At 37.6% G+C, this 14,098-nt stretch overlaps 1 protein-coding gene across 2 annotated transcripts in view; it reads left to right on the forward strand.

Moving 5' to 3' along the window:
- The first annotated feature begins 396 nt into the window (after nucleotides 1-396).
- LOC121859278 (solute carrier family 49 member 4 homolog) overlaps nucleotides 397-14,098 on the forward strand; it is a 29,492-nt gene continuing 15,790 nt past the window's right edge. Inside the window, exons 1-8 of one of the 2 annotated variants that reach the window (XM_042356053.1) lie at nucleotides 397-497; nucleotides 4,035-4,113; nucleotides 8,211-8,308; nucleotides 9,224-9,377; nucleotides 9,837-9,927; nucleotides 10,885-10,997; nucleotides 12,389-12,556; nucleotides 13,691-13,826. In XM_042356053.1, the coding sequence (XP_042211987.1) occupies nucleotides 4,074-4,113; nucleotides 8,211-8,308; nucleotides 9,224-9,377; nucleotides 9,837-9,927; nucleotides 10,885-10,997; nucleotides 12,389-12,556; nucleotides 13,691-13,826 (800 nt within the window). In that variant the 5' untranslated portion in view covers nucleotides 397-497; nucleotides 4,035-4,073. Of the gene's footprint in view, nucleotides 498-691; nucleotides 817-4,034; nucleotides 4,114-8,210; nucleotides 8,309-9,223; nucleotides 9,378-9,836; nucleotides 9,928-10,884; nucleotides 10,998-12,388; nucleotides 12,557-13,690; nucleotides 13,827-14,098 lie in introns of those variants that run through there. The other variant, XM_042356054.1, reaches the window with a different exon arrangement.

Below are 14,098 nucleotides of genomic sequence, written 5' to 3' on the forward strand. Positions count from 1 at the left end.
GAACTCGTCTTGGTACAATAATAGACTAGCATAAATCTTAACACAATGACATCTGCCATCTTGGTGATTCAGCTTAAATGAGGCAGCTTGGTAGGTTATTACATCATGAAGGGGGGGAGGGAAGGGAAGGTCATATATGAACCATTTATAAGAGTGCAAATTCAGTACAATACACCTAATCTTAGATAAGGAGCAGAATTACACAAACATTTTGATAATGAATATAACGTTTTAATTCGGAATATAATCATAAATAAAAGTTATATTTATTCGAATATATTCATTTTGTTATTTTAATGTACTTTCATCGATTGTTAGGAAGATAAGTTGACACAAGGCTGAAGAATTTGACACAACTGATAGTGACATGAAGTAGTGAAGTAGTAAAGACACCAGCTGGCAGCCTGAGCCTCAGTAGTGCAGTGTGAGGGTGAGAGGAAGGTACTGCGGAAGCTATTCACCACATCACGCTTGTTACATAGTTGGATTCAGTTTAAGTAAGATTTATTTTTATTGGTATTATTATGATACTGATTTTTACTAACTGGTGTGAGTAAATAACAGTGATGGAAGGAGGAATGTGTGTAAGAGTGGTTTAAACGGTCGGCAGGGTAGACCACAGCTGATTCAGTGTAAACAAACAATATACACTGAACTGAGGACACCTAAAGTATTAAGGAGACTTATCTTAAAGTTACTAGTGGATATATTAAGAGTGTAGAGTAAACATCATTTATATTGTTTTGTCAACATAAATGGGCCATCTGTGACAAAGAAACTTGTGATGCCAACAGGTTCACGACTCGCATTTTAAAGGTATTTTGTTTTTTAAATGTTTCCCTGACTTCCGGGGTGAGTATACTGGTGTATGAGTGGCAGAGACTTGTGAGTGGCAGATGAGGGTGTAGGGAAGGTTATTTACAAGATGAACAAAGAATTCAGTGACCGGGAGTCAAGTCATGTGACTTAATAGTTTTTCCATAAATAGAAAGAAAATATCCAGTGTTTCTTTAATATATTATTTTGTCTAGTTGTTTCTTATCATTGGCTTCTCTGTTTAATATATATATATATATATATATATATATATATATATATATATATATATATATATATATATATATATATATATTGGGAATCATTGATCAACTTGTGCTTCTCCAGGTGATTTCGAATAGAGTTTGAAATTATTGCTTCCAGTAATTTGCCTACAATTGATGTTAAGCTGATTGGACGGTAGTGAGTGATCTATCTCCCTTCTTTTGGTATTACATTCGCTATCCTCCTGGATTCTGGGACTACACCCGTTTTTAAGTACAAGTTAAACACTTTTGCTCAGGGCATAATAAGCTCTTCCTTACATTCCTTTAATACTTTGGCAAATGTCTCATCAGGTTGGAGATTTTTCAAGTTATCCCATTTCATTATAACATCCAATCGCATTTAGAGAATAGCAAATTAATCTACGACTCTCAACATGGGTTTACAAAGGGAAAATCTTGTCTAACAAATCTGCTGAAATTTTTTAGGAAAGTCTTCGAGGTAGTGGATAATGACGAAAATTACGATGTTATTTACTTAGACTTTAGCAAAGCATTTGACAGAGTACCGCATCAGAGGCTTCTGAGAAAAATTAAGGCTCATGGTATCGAGGGGAAAGTTTTAAATTGGATAAAATCATGGCTCACCGATAGAACGCAGAGGGTCAGCGTAGATGGTGTTATATCTGAGTGGGGTCGTGTAACCAGAGGGGTTCCCCAGGGGTCAGTACTAGGCCCACTCTTGTTCATGATCTACATAAACGACCTAGATACTGGGATCAGCAGTGACATAAGCAAGTTTGCGGATGACACCAAAATAGGGCGGCAGATTAATTCAGGGCAGGATGCAAATGCATTACAGGAGGATCTAAATAAACTGCAGGGGTGGTCTGAAAAATGGCAAATGAAATTCAACAACAGTAAGTGCAGCGTACTTAATATTAGAAGAACAATTACTGTCACTGTATACAGCCTTAACAACATCAACCTAGAGAAGTCCACTTGTGAAAGAGACCTAGGGGTACTTGTAAGCCCGGACCTACTGCCTAGAAAACAGTGCGTACTGCGTTAATGTTCGAAATAAGGCAAACAGAGCATTAGGTTTTATATCTTGAAGTGTAAGTAACAAGAGTGCAGAGGTCTTATTGCAACTATATCTTGCGCTAGTCAGGCCGCACCTTGATTATGCGGTTCAGTTCTGGTGCCCCTATTATAGAATGGATATCAATTCACTAAAGTCGGTGCAGCGAAGAATGACGAAAATGATTCTGGGACTTAGAAACCTTCCATATCAGGATAGGTTAAAGAAACTAAACTTGCATTCCCTAGAAGGACGAAGAGTGCGGGGAGATATGATAGAAGTATTCAAGTGGGTGAGAGGAATCAATAAAGGTGATATAGATAAAGTTCTTATAATATCCGAGCAGGATAGGACTCGGAACAACGGATTCAAGTTGGATAAGTTTAGGTTTAGGAGGGAGATAGGAAGGAACTGGTTTACAAATAGGGTGGTGGACGAGTGGAACAAGCTTAGCAACTTTGTAGTAAGTGCTGGAATGATGGAAAGTTTCAAAGGGAGGCTAGATAGATTCATGGATGATAGAGAGTGGTTGTAACTCTCGACAGGAGCGGCCATGCACAGGCCAACCGGCCTATTGCAGACTCCTTATTTTCTTATGTTCTTATTATCGTTAGTTAATTAATATGCATACAAGTAAAACTTTAACTGTGCTTTCACATGGTACTAAAATCAGGTTCAGTACATTTAATTTAAAGCATCCAGATGTTGTTAACAGTTGACAGTGTGTGTGCGTGACAGTACTGTGAAATGACATAACTATTACATATGATCTGAATCAACTAACCTAACCTCATTTCTCTTAATTGTTGGAACTGTTAGCATGTTTTGATAGTTTTATGAGGACCAGATAGCTTCTCTGTTTTTACCTACAAGCAAGTGTGTGTGTGTGTGTGTGTGTGTAAGGATTGTGACAAAGCCAGTTTATGTTAGACTTTAAGTGAGTTGGTTACATTTCAGTATGATACAGTGCCGATAACATAAGAGTGAAAATCCAAATATCCTTCTTCAGGCTGGGTACTGGTAGGAATATAATTGATGCACACTTGACCAAATGGTTCCTTCTTGATGATACAGTATTTGGCTGAATGATGTTTTGTTTATGTGTTCTTCCCCCTTCATGTTACACCACAGCCAAGGAGATATATATATATATGTCTTCTTCATATAGTTCAAAGTATGCATGTAAAGGACTTGTGCACCCAACACACTAAAGATGCAGAGGTATTATATGCATGAGTTTTAATGGTCTAATCCAGTTTTAGCCAGAGGAAGTAGTACTATACTGCAGTGCTGAGTCCTTTAGCTATTTTGGAAGAGAATTGATACCAACCTGATTGTGATTATCAGTTTTCTAAGTAATTTAGAGCTTGAGCCTCAAACCTTGTAAAACCTGCCCTCATACATATTATAATTATTGTATTGCTTATTTCAAGTTACCTCCTGCATTTTGTGACTACTGCAGAAAGTTTAGGTTGAGTTTACAGCCAATTAGGAATGATAATTTTTTTTTTAATCAGAGGTCCCACACGATTACTCCAACATTGAAGTAGTTTATTATTTGTAGGTGGAGTACCGGTCGTTTATCATCCTATATCCAGACCCCAGTCAATACTCATTAGGACTACCGGTACTATACAAACAGCAGAGCTTACATACACGCTGATACAACACTGATACTGACACAGCATAACAGATAAAGTGTAGCATATGATATTCTCAGTGTCTAGACAAGATGTTTGAGTGGATGTTTGTGTAGGATCACCGGAGTTTTATTGCTAACTGAGGGAGACGAGGAGAGAGATTCAGACAATTTCCTTTAATGATGGAGGAAGTAAATATAATGAAGAGAATATTTTGATCACCTGAAGAGGAACTAAGCAGTTTTATAATACTGTATATTTTATGCCTTTCAGTTTACTCGACGGATAGGACAGGCAGCCGAATCCTCCACCATGCCAGGAGCAGATGACTTGCAGGCTATTGTGCCTGAGGGTATGTTGCTGCCATATTTGTTGGTTTGACTGTTACTTAAAAAAGATAAAACGCTTTTTCCATTTGTCTTGTCCTTATTTTTTTACATACAGTGTAAGAGAAAGTACAGGGGCTTCTTTTGTGTACAGTATTAATGGAAGCTACAGCTAAGTATTGTAGTGTCTGCTACAGCACAACTACAGCTCAGTATTGTAGTGTCTGCTACAGCACAACTACAGCTCAGTATTGTAGTGTCTGCTACAGCACAACTACAGCTCAGTATTGTAGTGTCTGCTACAGCACAACTACAGCTCAGTATTGTAAGTGTCTGAACTTTGAAAGAGCCCCACCTGAATATTTTTAAATTATAAATACAAACTCACTTCATATTACTGTAGAATTAGCTGCCTATTAGTTGTGGTTAAGTATCGCTCGTTTTATTCCCCAACTAGAGGAGTCAGGTATACAGCAGCCACTTTGTGTGTGCGTGAGGACATTTTTCTTATAATTATCATCAGAAATTAATTTTAAGATACAGTGGTCCCTCGGTTAACGAGCGCCTCGGTTAACGAGATTTCGGTTGACGATTTAACTTCCATAAGATTCTTAACTTCTGTTAACGAGCAATCCCTCGATTAACGAGTTTTTTACGAGCCGACTTCAATCTGTTTTCGCTTGCATTCGGCGGTCCACCAGCTGTAGTATTAGTCCGCCAATACAGTAATCGGTTTTAGGGCTTAAATTCCTTACTATTTTAGTAAATATCAAGAGGTTTATACTATTCAATAATTTTAAAAGTTTAATATTAACTTTTTTAGTCATTTTAACAATAATTGAACATAATTGAAGGTAAAGAAACTAGTTTCTGGCGTGCCATCCAGCCTGTAAACACACCAGACAGGCGTTAGTCTCTCTCTGTTTTCAGTGGAGGTAACATCTTGCTTGAGACTCTCTTCAACTAAACGCTTTTTCTCTTTGTTTCCAAGCAAGTTATTGGTCATTCTGAAATATATTTTACATATTGACAATATATAATGCAGTGCAGTGTTGATTTAAAGAAAATAATCTTGAATTACACCAAGAGAGCTAAAATTTTATGGGTGAAATGGCGCCATGGGGTGACTTCTCTTCCACCCCAATGCCTTCTCTTCTTCCTTCTCCTCCACCCCCATTCTAATTCCCATCATCATCATCCAGGAGCCTTCTACATACACACCTCAAAGTAAGTGTACTTTTCTACCTTTTTTGTTGAATTTAGGCAATTTCCGGTGAGCTGGAACCAATTACCCAAAAACCCATTGAAACAATGGTTTCGGTTAACGAGTTTTTCGGTTAACGAGCAACCTGCTGGAATGGATTGTGCTTGTTAACTGAGGGACCACTGTATTGTAAGTCTGAAATGAGTGTCACCAGGGGCAGTTTGAACCACCTAATGTGAATTTGTTATAACATCATCATTTATTATTAAATTTTCACCAGATTTTCCCAAGATTTATAAATGGTAAGCATCTACAGTATAGTCAATGAGAAAAACAAAAAGGTACGTTTCTTTACTGAGATATTTGTCCAAAAGTTTGATTCCATTAAAAATTAAATGCAGGGATAAATTGAACTACAACCTGATGACCTGATCAACCAGAGTATAATAACTACATTAAACATAATATTTTATTGAGAAAGAACCACAAACCCTTAGACCCTAAAAAATAAATTTGAGTGAAAAAATAAAATAAATGGTTATTTGGGCTACATTAGAAAATCACTTTAGTGGCATTATATTTATGTGAAATTAATATAAAAATAAAAACAAACAATAAAGGTAATAATAATACCAAACACTAGGTAATAAATACTGTAAATAAAATGAGAATATAAAAAATTGGGTGACTCACTTCACCCTGGGTAATTCCTGTAATATTTGACAATACAGTACAGTACGTGACCAGTCCATGACGACAAGTGGGTTTGATGGGTGGGGGAGGAACATGGGAAATATTAAGTTTCTTTATTCCTTTAATGTTCTTATGTAGCCCAAACTTTACAGAAATAAAGAAACTTCTCTTTTTCCTGTGTTTACCTACCACCCATCAAACAGTATTTCTGGCATCTATTTGTGGGCCATATAAGATTGGTGTATGGCCAGTTATGAGATATGTCGGAAGTGCAACTTGAATAAGACTCCATAATACAAAGAAAAGTTTGAATAGACAGATATAAAATCACAGTCCCCCACACACTGATGACTTCCATTAGTTGCTAGATGTATGTAAGTACTCAAGTGTATCAGGATTCTGAGAAAAATCAATGTGTGGAAACAACTCAATTTTCGGGAGTGTTTTTATATTCAAAATTCTCTCCAAATCTCGTCTGCTGCTGCTGGTGGTATGGCCTCTATCACACCACAGGAAGAAGCTGCGTATTATTATTTATTTTCTGTGTACTGTACCAGCCAGTATCACCCTGCACTCGGAAAGTATCTTACAGTACAGTGTATATTCTAACCAGGTGCACTGCCCTTCATAATTCTTAAAACAGATGGAAAAATTATGTTCCTAATTTCATTCTCCAAAAAGTGTGCTAAGGATCAGTCAGTAAGTACTGTAAATTCTTTGCCACAACAATTTATGCATTATAGACGAAACTTGATGAATACAGTATATGAGTTTTATACTGATAGTGAGGCAGGTAAGGCCATGTGCAGAAGAAGAAACCTTACTGAAGCCAAATCAGCCGATGTGATAAATTATTCATGAGTACAGTTATTCACTCATGAGTCATCAAGATCAGTTTACCTTCAAGATGCTCTAGTGGCACACCAGCCAGCTGACTCACCCTCTTCACCTTAGTTACCTGTTCATCTTTCAGCATATCAGTTCCAAGTTATATAGCATTTATACGCAAAGAATATTAACAAAAATTAGAATGATACCGAAGCATTTTTGCTTTTTTGTAGTTAAAATTGTAGTTAAAATTCAGAATAAATAATTAAAAAGTGTCCTATCTGAGTGTTTGGAAGACTGCTGGAGCATGGTAGAGTTGGTGACCAACTTCTGTTAATTTTTATTTTTTTATTTATTTTTTATACGGGGAATAGCCCACCTGGGCACAGGTCATCGACCCACAATGGGGCCTAGGGGCGAAAAAATTAGTAAAAAGAAATTAAAAGTAGAAGAGAAAAGGACTATGCAGTACTGTATTGATCTACACCACGAAGATGCCAGAATATCCATGTACCAGCTTTTTGAAGTGAGACAGATTTTAAGAGTTTAGAAACACAAGAAGAAGAGCCACTGATTGGCTGTGTGAGGAAAGAAAGATGTACTATAACGGGTTATTCTAGTGTTACTGACACAGGATGCCAAATCCACCGAACATTGCCCGTTAAAATACCTGTAAAAGAGAGAGTGAAGCAACATTGTGGCAAAGAAAGGGAAGATAGATTATCTACTAAAGGAGGAGAGTTAATAAGACGAAATTCCTTTGATTCCACTCTATCTAACAGTTGGACAGAAGAGGAGCCACCCCAGATAAGAGAGCAGTACTCCAAGTTAGGACGAATGAATCCCTTATATACTTGAGGCAACTGCTCAGGAGTGAAGTAGTTATGGCATCTGTATAGCATTCCCAGCTTTCAGGAGGCAGCTTTAGCAATCTTGTGGATGTGTGGCTTCCATAACATATTGGAGGAAATGGTGAGGCCTAGCATATCTATTTTAGAATTTGATAGAATGATTGCATCCTGAAATGTGATTGGTGGGAGATCTTCTGTTTTGGAAAGTGTAATTGGTAACTACTGTCTTTTATTACTATTGGATTTAACCAAGTTTCTACCTCCCCATTTGGAGATGCTGCAGAGAACCGGTGTGAGAACATGGTTACTTCTGTTGTTTACATGGCTACTTATATTGTTTACATGGCTACGTATAGTGTTTGCTTGGCAATTTTTTTTATTTATTTATTTTATTTTATTTTTTTTACATGACGACCATTTGCTGGACAATAACTAGAAGCCTCTGTACAGTACTTTGTTGAAATCCTAAAGTAGATGAGTGTAATTGTCATAAATCATGTTTTTGTGCTGTACAATTATGGTAGTAATTGTTAACCTTGTTTCTCAGATATTGAAAACACTGTAATGATGTCAAGTGTGGAAGTGAGGGTGTACAAACGTCGCTGGTGGATTCTCTTCCTGTTCGCTGGGATGGGCTTCATGCAGGTAAGAACTGAAGGAATGAGATTGACACACAGGAGGTGAAGGAGGGACCACATTTTGAATCATGTGAAGATAAGCCACACCAGCTTATTTCACCTTAAAGTTAATCTAACCTTACTTAACCTCACCTAGCCCTCCCACCCTACTGAATTCTTTTTGTCCCCAACTGTACCTTATGTGTGCTGTTGATATATTTTCTTGATTTGGGAAGGGAAGAGGAACTAGGGAAGGAATCTTTGGTTTGAGGAAAATAAAAGAAAGAGCTTTAGAGGATCAAAGAATTTTTTACACCATTTGGGCAGGGTAAAACTCTTTAACCTTATAGATGTGCTGGAGATATATGCATTGAAAATATTTCTATTAGCATCAGGAAGTTGTTTTATTAAATATTGTTTGGAATAGCATTTACCAGAGGAGACAAGACTGCTTGATATTTCCTAAGCTATTCTGGTAGTGATGGCAGTTATGGACAAAAAAACACTTGAATTTGATGCCAATTGTCTGATGTGTTTAAAGCAGCTAGGTGCTAGTGACTGGTCTACTTTTAATGACTAAACTTCTACCTTAGTTGTTACTAGTGACATCCAAACAATGATCTGCTGCTCATTGTTCTCAGAAGTCAAATTGGTACTGCCACCCATCCTCACCACCTTGCATACACGTGCTTCTCAACACTTCTGTGGATCACCTGAAGAATCTCCTCCCCATCTAAGTTATTTCACCTAAAGATTAACCACCTAAACCTAACCTAACTTCAGTCCCTCAACTAGTAATTATGTGGTTATCATTAGGTAAAATAAGCTGGGTGGGGATTCTTCAAGTGGTGGTCCATTTCTATGCACACACACTTTTCTCTGTCATTTTGCCATTTTATATACTGTACAGTTCTGCATTGTGACTGGTTATTGTATTTTGCAGTGTGCAGTGTGGAATACCTGGGGTCCAATTACTGCCTCTGTAAAGTTGGCTTATCCTAACTGGGATGATGCTGAAATTGCTTTACTCTCTATGTGGGGGACCATCACCATGATCATGGGCCTGGCACCCATGACTCTCCTGCTCCAGACAAAAGGTGTGCTGTGACTCACTTCACTACGGTATAAACACTAAGGTTTTGGGAATTTTCCGGGTAACGGAAATTTTTTTGGGGAAGTTTCAGAATGATGCATTATTTCATCTCTCAAAGCCGGAAAAAAAATACCTCTTCCCCAAAATTTTCCGAGTAACGGAAAAATATTCTCGGAAGTTCCAAAAACTGAGCATTACATCATATCTCAAACCCGGAAAAAATCCCCCATCCCTGGAATTTTTCGTGTACTGGGAAAATTTTCTCAGAATTTTCCAGGATATGTGCTCCTTGGAAAATCATTGCCAAAGCCGGAATTTTCTGGGAAATTCTGGCTTTGGGAACGATATTCTGAGAAAATTTCAATTCCGGCTATCAGAGAGTTCCGGGTTTGAGGGATTCCTGCTAATGGACATATTACTGTACTGTATACTTTAAATATCTTTCAACACTCAATTGTTTCAGGTATCCGTGTGGCCTTGCTGTTGACGGTTTTTCTTATGGCAGCCGGAACTTCAATAAGATGTTTTACCACTGAAGAAATTCCCTTTACAATGTAAGTGGCTTTTCAATGTACTGTACCGGTCAGATTCATTATACAGTACTACCCAAGTGGTGAACTGTTTCATTAGATGAGCGACACACATAAGTTTGTTGGGATATTTTATTCTCTTATGTTAGTTCAAGACCACAGATCAACTTTATGTCATTTTTTCTCGTATATTTGTCCTCCTCTCATCCTCTAAACTCCCCACAGACAACCATTGCCTGTGTTCACCTCTTTATTATACTACCTGAGTGGGTTTACTGCCTGAGTGGGTTTACTGCCTGAGTGGGTTTACTGCCTGAGTGGGTTTACTACCTGAGTGGGTTTACTACCTGAGTGGGTTTTGGTAATTGAACAAAAAACAACTCAGTCAACCAAAGAGTCTTTTAAATGGAGCTGCCCACTTGATGAACTGTACTGTACTCTTTCTATGAGCCTCTACCTTCTATCTCATCCCTCTAGTTGTCAGTCGTGAAGAGTCAAATATTACTTAAAATCTAGATGTGTGACCAGATGTGTTTTTCATGTTAGTCGTCTTCCAATAATTATCGAGAAAAATTTCAACTATAATCTTTACTCTGCCTCGAGATCATTTAACTCTGGGATGTATCAACTGTACCGTATATAGTATGTACACGTAAAAATGACCACAGACTTCCTTACACAATTACATATCCACACTCCATTGTGTCAGTTGAATTATTATTAATATTCAACTAATTACCCGTAATTGGTGAGCTGTCATGTCATTCTCCATCAGAGACCCAAAAGCTTTCAAAATGTAAACAATTAACTATTCTTATATAACCTCAGATAAAAGGAAGGAATTATCTACTTGTGTTATGAACTCTTAACAACTTTGACCCTGACTTCTGATTACAAAATGTGCTGTAGTTTCAAAGTATTTTAATTTAAGTGTTACCGTCTTGTTGGTGATTTTGATTTTTGTGTTTGTGTGTGTTCCAGATTGGCTCACATTGGGGCTGTACTTAATGGTTTCGCTGGGATTATCATCGGTGCGGCGCCGTCGTTGATATCCTCCAGATGGTTTCCTGCCAGGGAGAGGACAACTGCTACTGGTAAGTGCCGAGTCCTCTTGTGTCCTCAGTCTTTTACACATTCATCTCTTAAATTAAATAAATCCTTCCTCACTTCTCTATACCCCCCCCACACTCACCTCAGTTAATTATAATATTATTTCTTTGCTCCAACTAAGACAGATATAGATACTTGTATGGCAGGCAGTCGTGTACCGGTATGTGAGCTTGAAAACTTAAACATAAAGTAATTGAGTTTAACTTAATCTGGATATTCAGACATTTTACAACAAAACTGCAGAATAGTTCTATATGTTTCCATTACTATTGTCCAGGTGTTATGTCCCCCTTTGATTACTTTTAATTCTTTAACTGTGGCTTAGGATCCCTGGTCCACCACAATACTGTCTGTGCTAAAATGGAACACAAGGAACCTGACACATCCTGTGATGATGGCCATTGTCCCTACAGCTAACTTCCATTGTTAATGGTACAGTGAACCCTTGAAAGTCCTGACAATTTAGGAGGTAAATGCGGTGCAGACTTGCCAATTGTCTAGACTTTTATCAAGTGAGGGTTCTGGGGTCCACTGTGCACTAAGCAGCCAATAAATGTTTCCTTTTACAATTTTACTTTATACAGTACAGTACAGTATATAGTAGTACAGTTTATTAAAAAATTACACATTATATTACCTTTTATATTATTTATACTGTATTGTCTTTAATGGGGTTACTGTACAGTGATGTAATTGGATTTGATATAGAGAGCTGATAGGTACGAGAGGTGACACTTCATGTCTAAACGTGCTGGGGTAACAGTGTTATGTGTTTAGTAGTAAATTATGTCATGTTTATGGGCTAACTGGCTGAAATTTGTGCCCATCCTAATAAATTATAATGATAAGTCTGGCTAGTTCTAAAAAGGGGGGGGGAGTTTATTGAGTGTTCACATGTTGTTCAGTCACTTAAAAACTATCTTTATTATGGGGGTTGAATGATGAATTTCAGATTGAACATTAAGACTCCTGTTGTCTCGGTAGGGTTGTGAAAATCCTTCGTCCCTTGCATCATATTTTCTCAACACAATTTTGAGTGATTGTACATCACTTGAGCTCTTTCCTCAGTTTATTGTAATATACAGTACTGCATTTTTGTACTGTATTGGCCTTGAATGTTGTGACTACAGTACAGTCCATAATAAAAATTTTCAGGATGTATGTGTGTGGCTCCCTGTGCCTGCTGACATGAACCTTTTAACCATCAGTCCTCTATTTTGAATTTGGTTTTAGTGGAACTTGGTAGGAATTTTTTCTGATGTGTGTGTATTATCAACTTTTTTTATTATTATTATTTTTTATATACCGTAATAAAAAAATATATTATCTCAATATTTTTTGACGTTATCTTATGTTTGTTCGGGCTTTATTTCAGGTATAGGATGCACCTTTAACCAGCTCGGAAATGCTGGTGGTTTTTTTCTCGGTCCGTGGCTCGTCCAACTGCCGAGAAACCACACCCGGCCTGACAACTCCACACATTATATCAGTAGTGATGAAGTTGATGACCTGAGAAGAAGTATAAGGGACTACATGTGGATCAGTAAGTTGTGGAGGCACTTCTCTATAGACTGTTTCACTAAAATAATGTTTACACAATTTTATCTGTTAATCTCAGTGTGTGTGTGTGTGTGCGCGTGCATGCGTGTGTGTGTGCGTGTTATAACCTCTGTTTTAAGCTCTTCTAAACTTTATATTATGTGATTCAACATTGACTATTTTCTCTTGATGTTTACAAGTTTGTGTCACATGATCATATAAGTTTGAATATCATCTCATATACAGAAGAGGGATACCAAAGAGAAGCCACCTTGGTAAGATTTCTACCGGCAGTAAAAACTAAATGACAGTATAGGTGTGTGTGTGTGTGTGTGTGTGCGTGTGTGTGCGTGCGTGCGTGCGTGTGTGTGGTTTGCGGCGGTGGTGTTGATTTTCTCCACCTCCTCTAATAAGGAATGTACACTTGCAACATGGAGAAAGAGTCCTAGAATAATTGTGTTGCATAATTTCAGTTCATTTGTTTTGTAAGCTTTGCAATTTCTCTACTTCGTAAGTGTTCACATAATAACTGGACAATTAGGGTGGCATTTCATTAGTGTAAATGTTGATGTAAACTTTTAAAGAAGAACAAGATCATCCACCCACTTCAGTGATAGTAATGGTCTATATATACAGTACAGTATTTTTATTTTACTTTTACTCCTATTGTGTGTGGTGGATCAAAGGGCACAGAAGCCTTAGATAAGGAGGAAATATTGGAGTGAATTGTGCATAATGAATAGTAGAGAAGAGAGAGGTGGGTAGTCTTTGATTACCTGATGCAATTGTGAGCCTGCCTTGCCAGCTGTTCAATATGTCTGTTGGTAACTGGATCATTAGAACTGTGTCCATATTCTGGTCTCTGGGGCTGGTACCCTGAAGATGTAGCAGTGGGGGCAGGGGGACATCCTCTCTGGTTTTACCCAACAAATGCTCTCTGGTAATCACAGGTAATTCACACAAGTATAGGAGATGTGAGTTCAATGCTGACAGGAAATACTCTCACATACTTTTCCATTTAGGCCAAGCTAATTAGCAGTAAAGCTGTAATCAGTTACTCCTCATCTTAGCTAAGCTTTATATGAATTTATCTTTTGTTTCAGGCAAAAAAAGAAAACTAAATTGTTCCTTATTTCAGCTGCTGGACTCTGCATTGCACTTTTTGTTGGAGTCGTATCATACTTCCCAGACAAGCCTCACAAGCCTCCGTCTCTCACCTCCTTCATCCGTGAACGTCCTAACCCATTTGTAAAAGATATCAAACTGCTCTTAAGGTTGGTGGTACTTTCTTAAAATTTTCTGTGATATATTGTAAGTTTTGCCAGTGTAGTACTTCAAAGTATTCTTAGAGTTCTGTAATTTGTACCTGTAAGCAAGTAAATTAGTTGTATAACCTTTCGTTTGTTCATTAGTAGCTTCCAGTTCCTGTTGTGTTGTTTATACAGTGGGGTATACTATAACGAATCTAATCGGTTCTAGAACCTCGTTCGTTATAGGATTAATCCGTTCCAGGCCTCCAAATACAACCACTTAACACTGAAAAATT

Source organism: Homarus americanus, unplaced genomic scaffold (genome assembly GCF_018991925.1).
Source record: "Homarus americanus isolate GMGI-L3 unplaced genomic scaffold, GMGI_Hamer_2.0 scaffold36188, whole genome shotgun sequence".
Lineage (NCBI taxonomy): Eukaryota > Metazoa > Arthropoda > Malacostraca > Decapoda > Nephropidae > Homarus > Homarus americanus.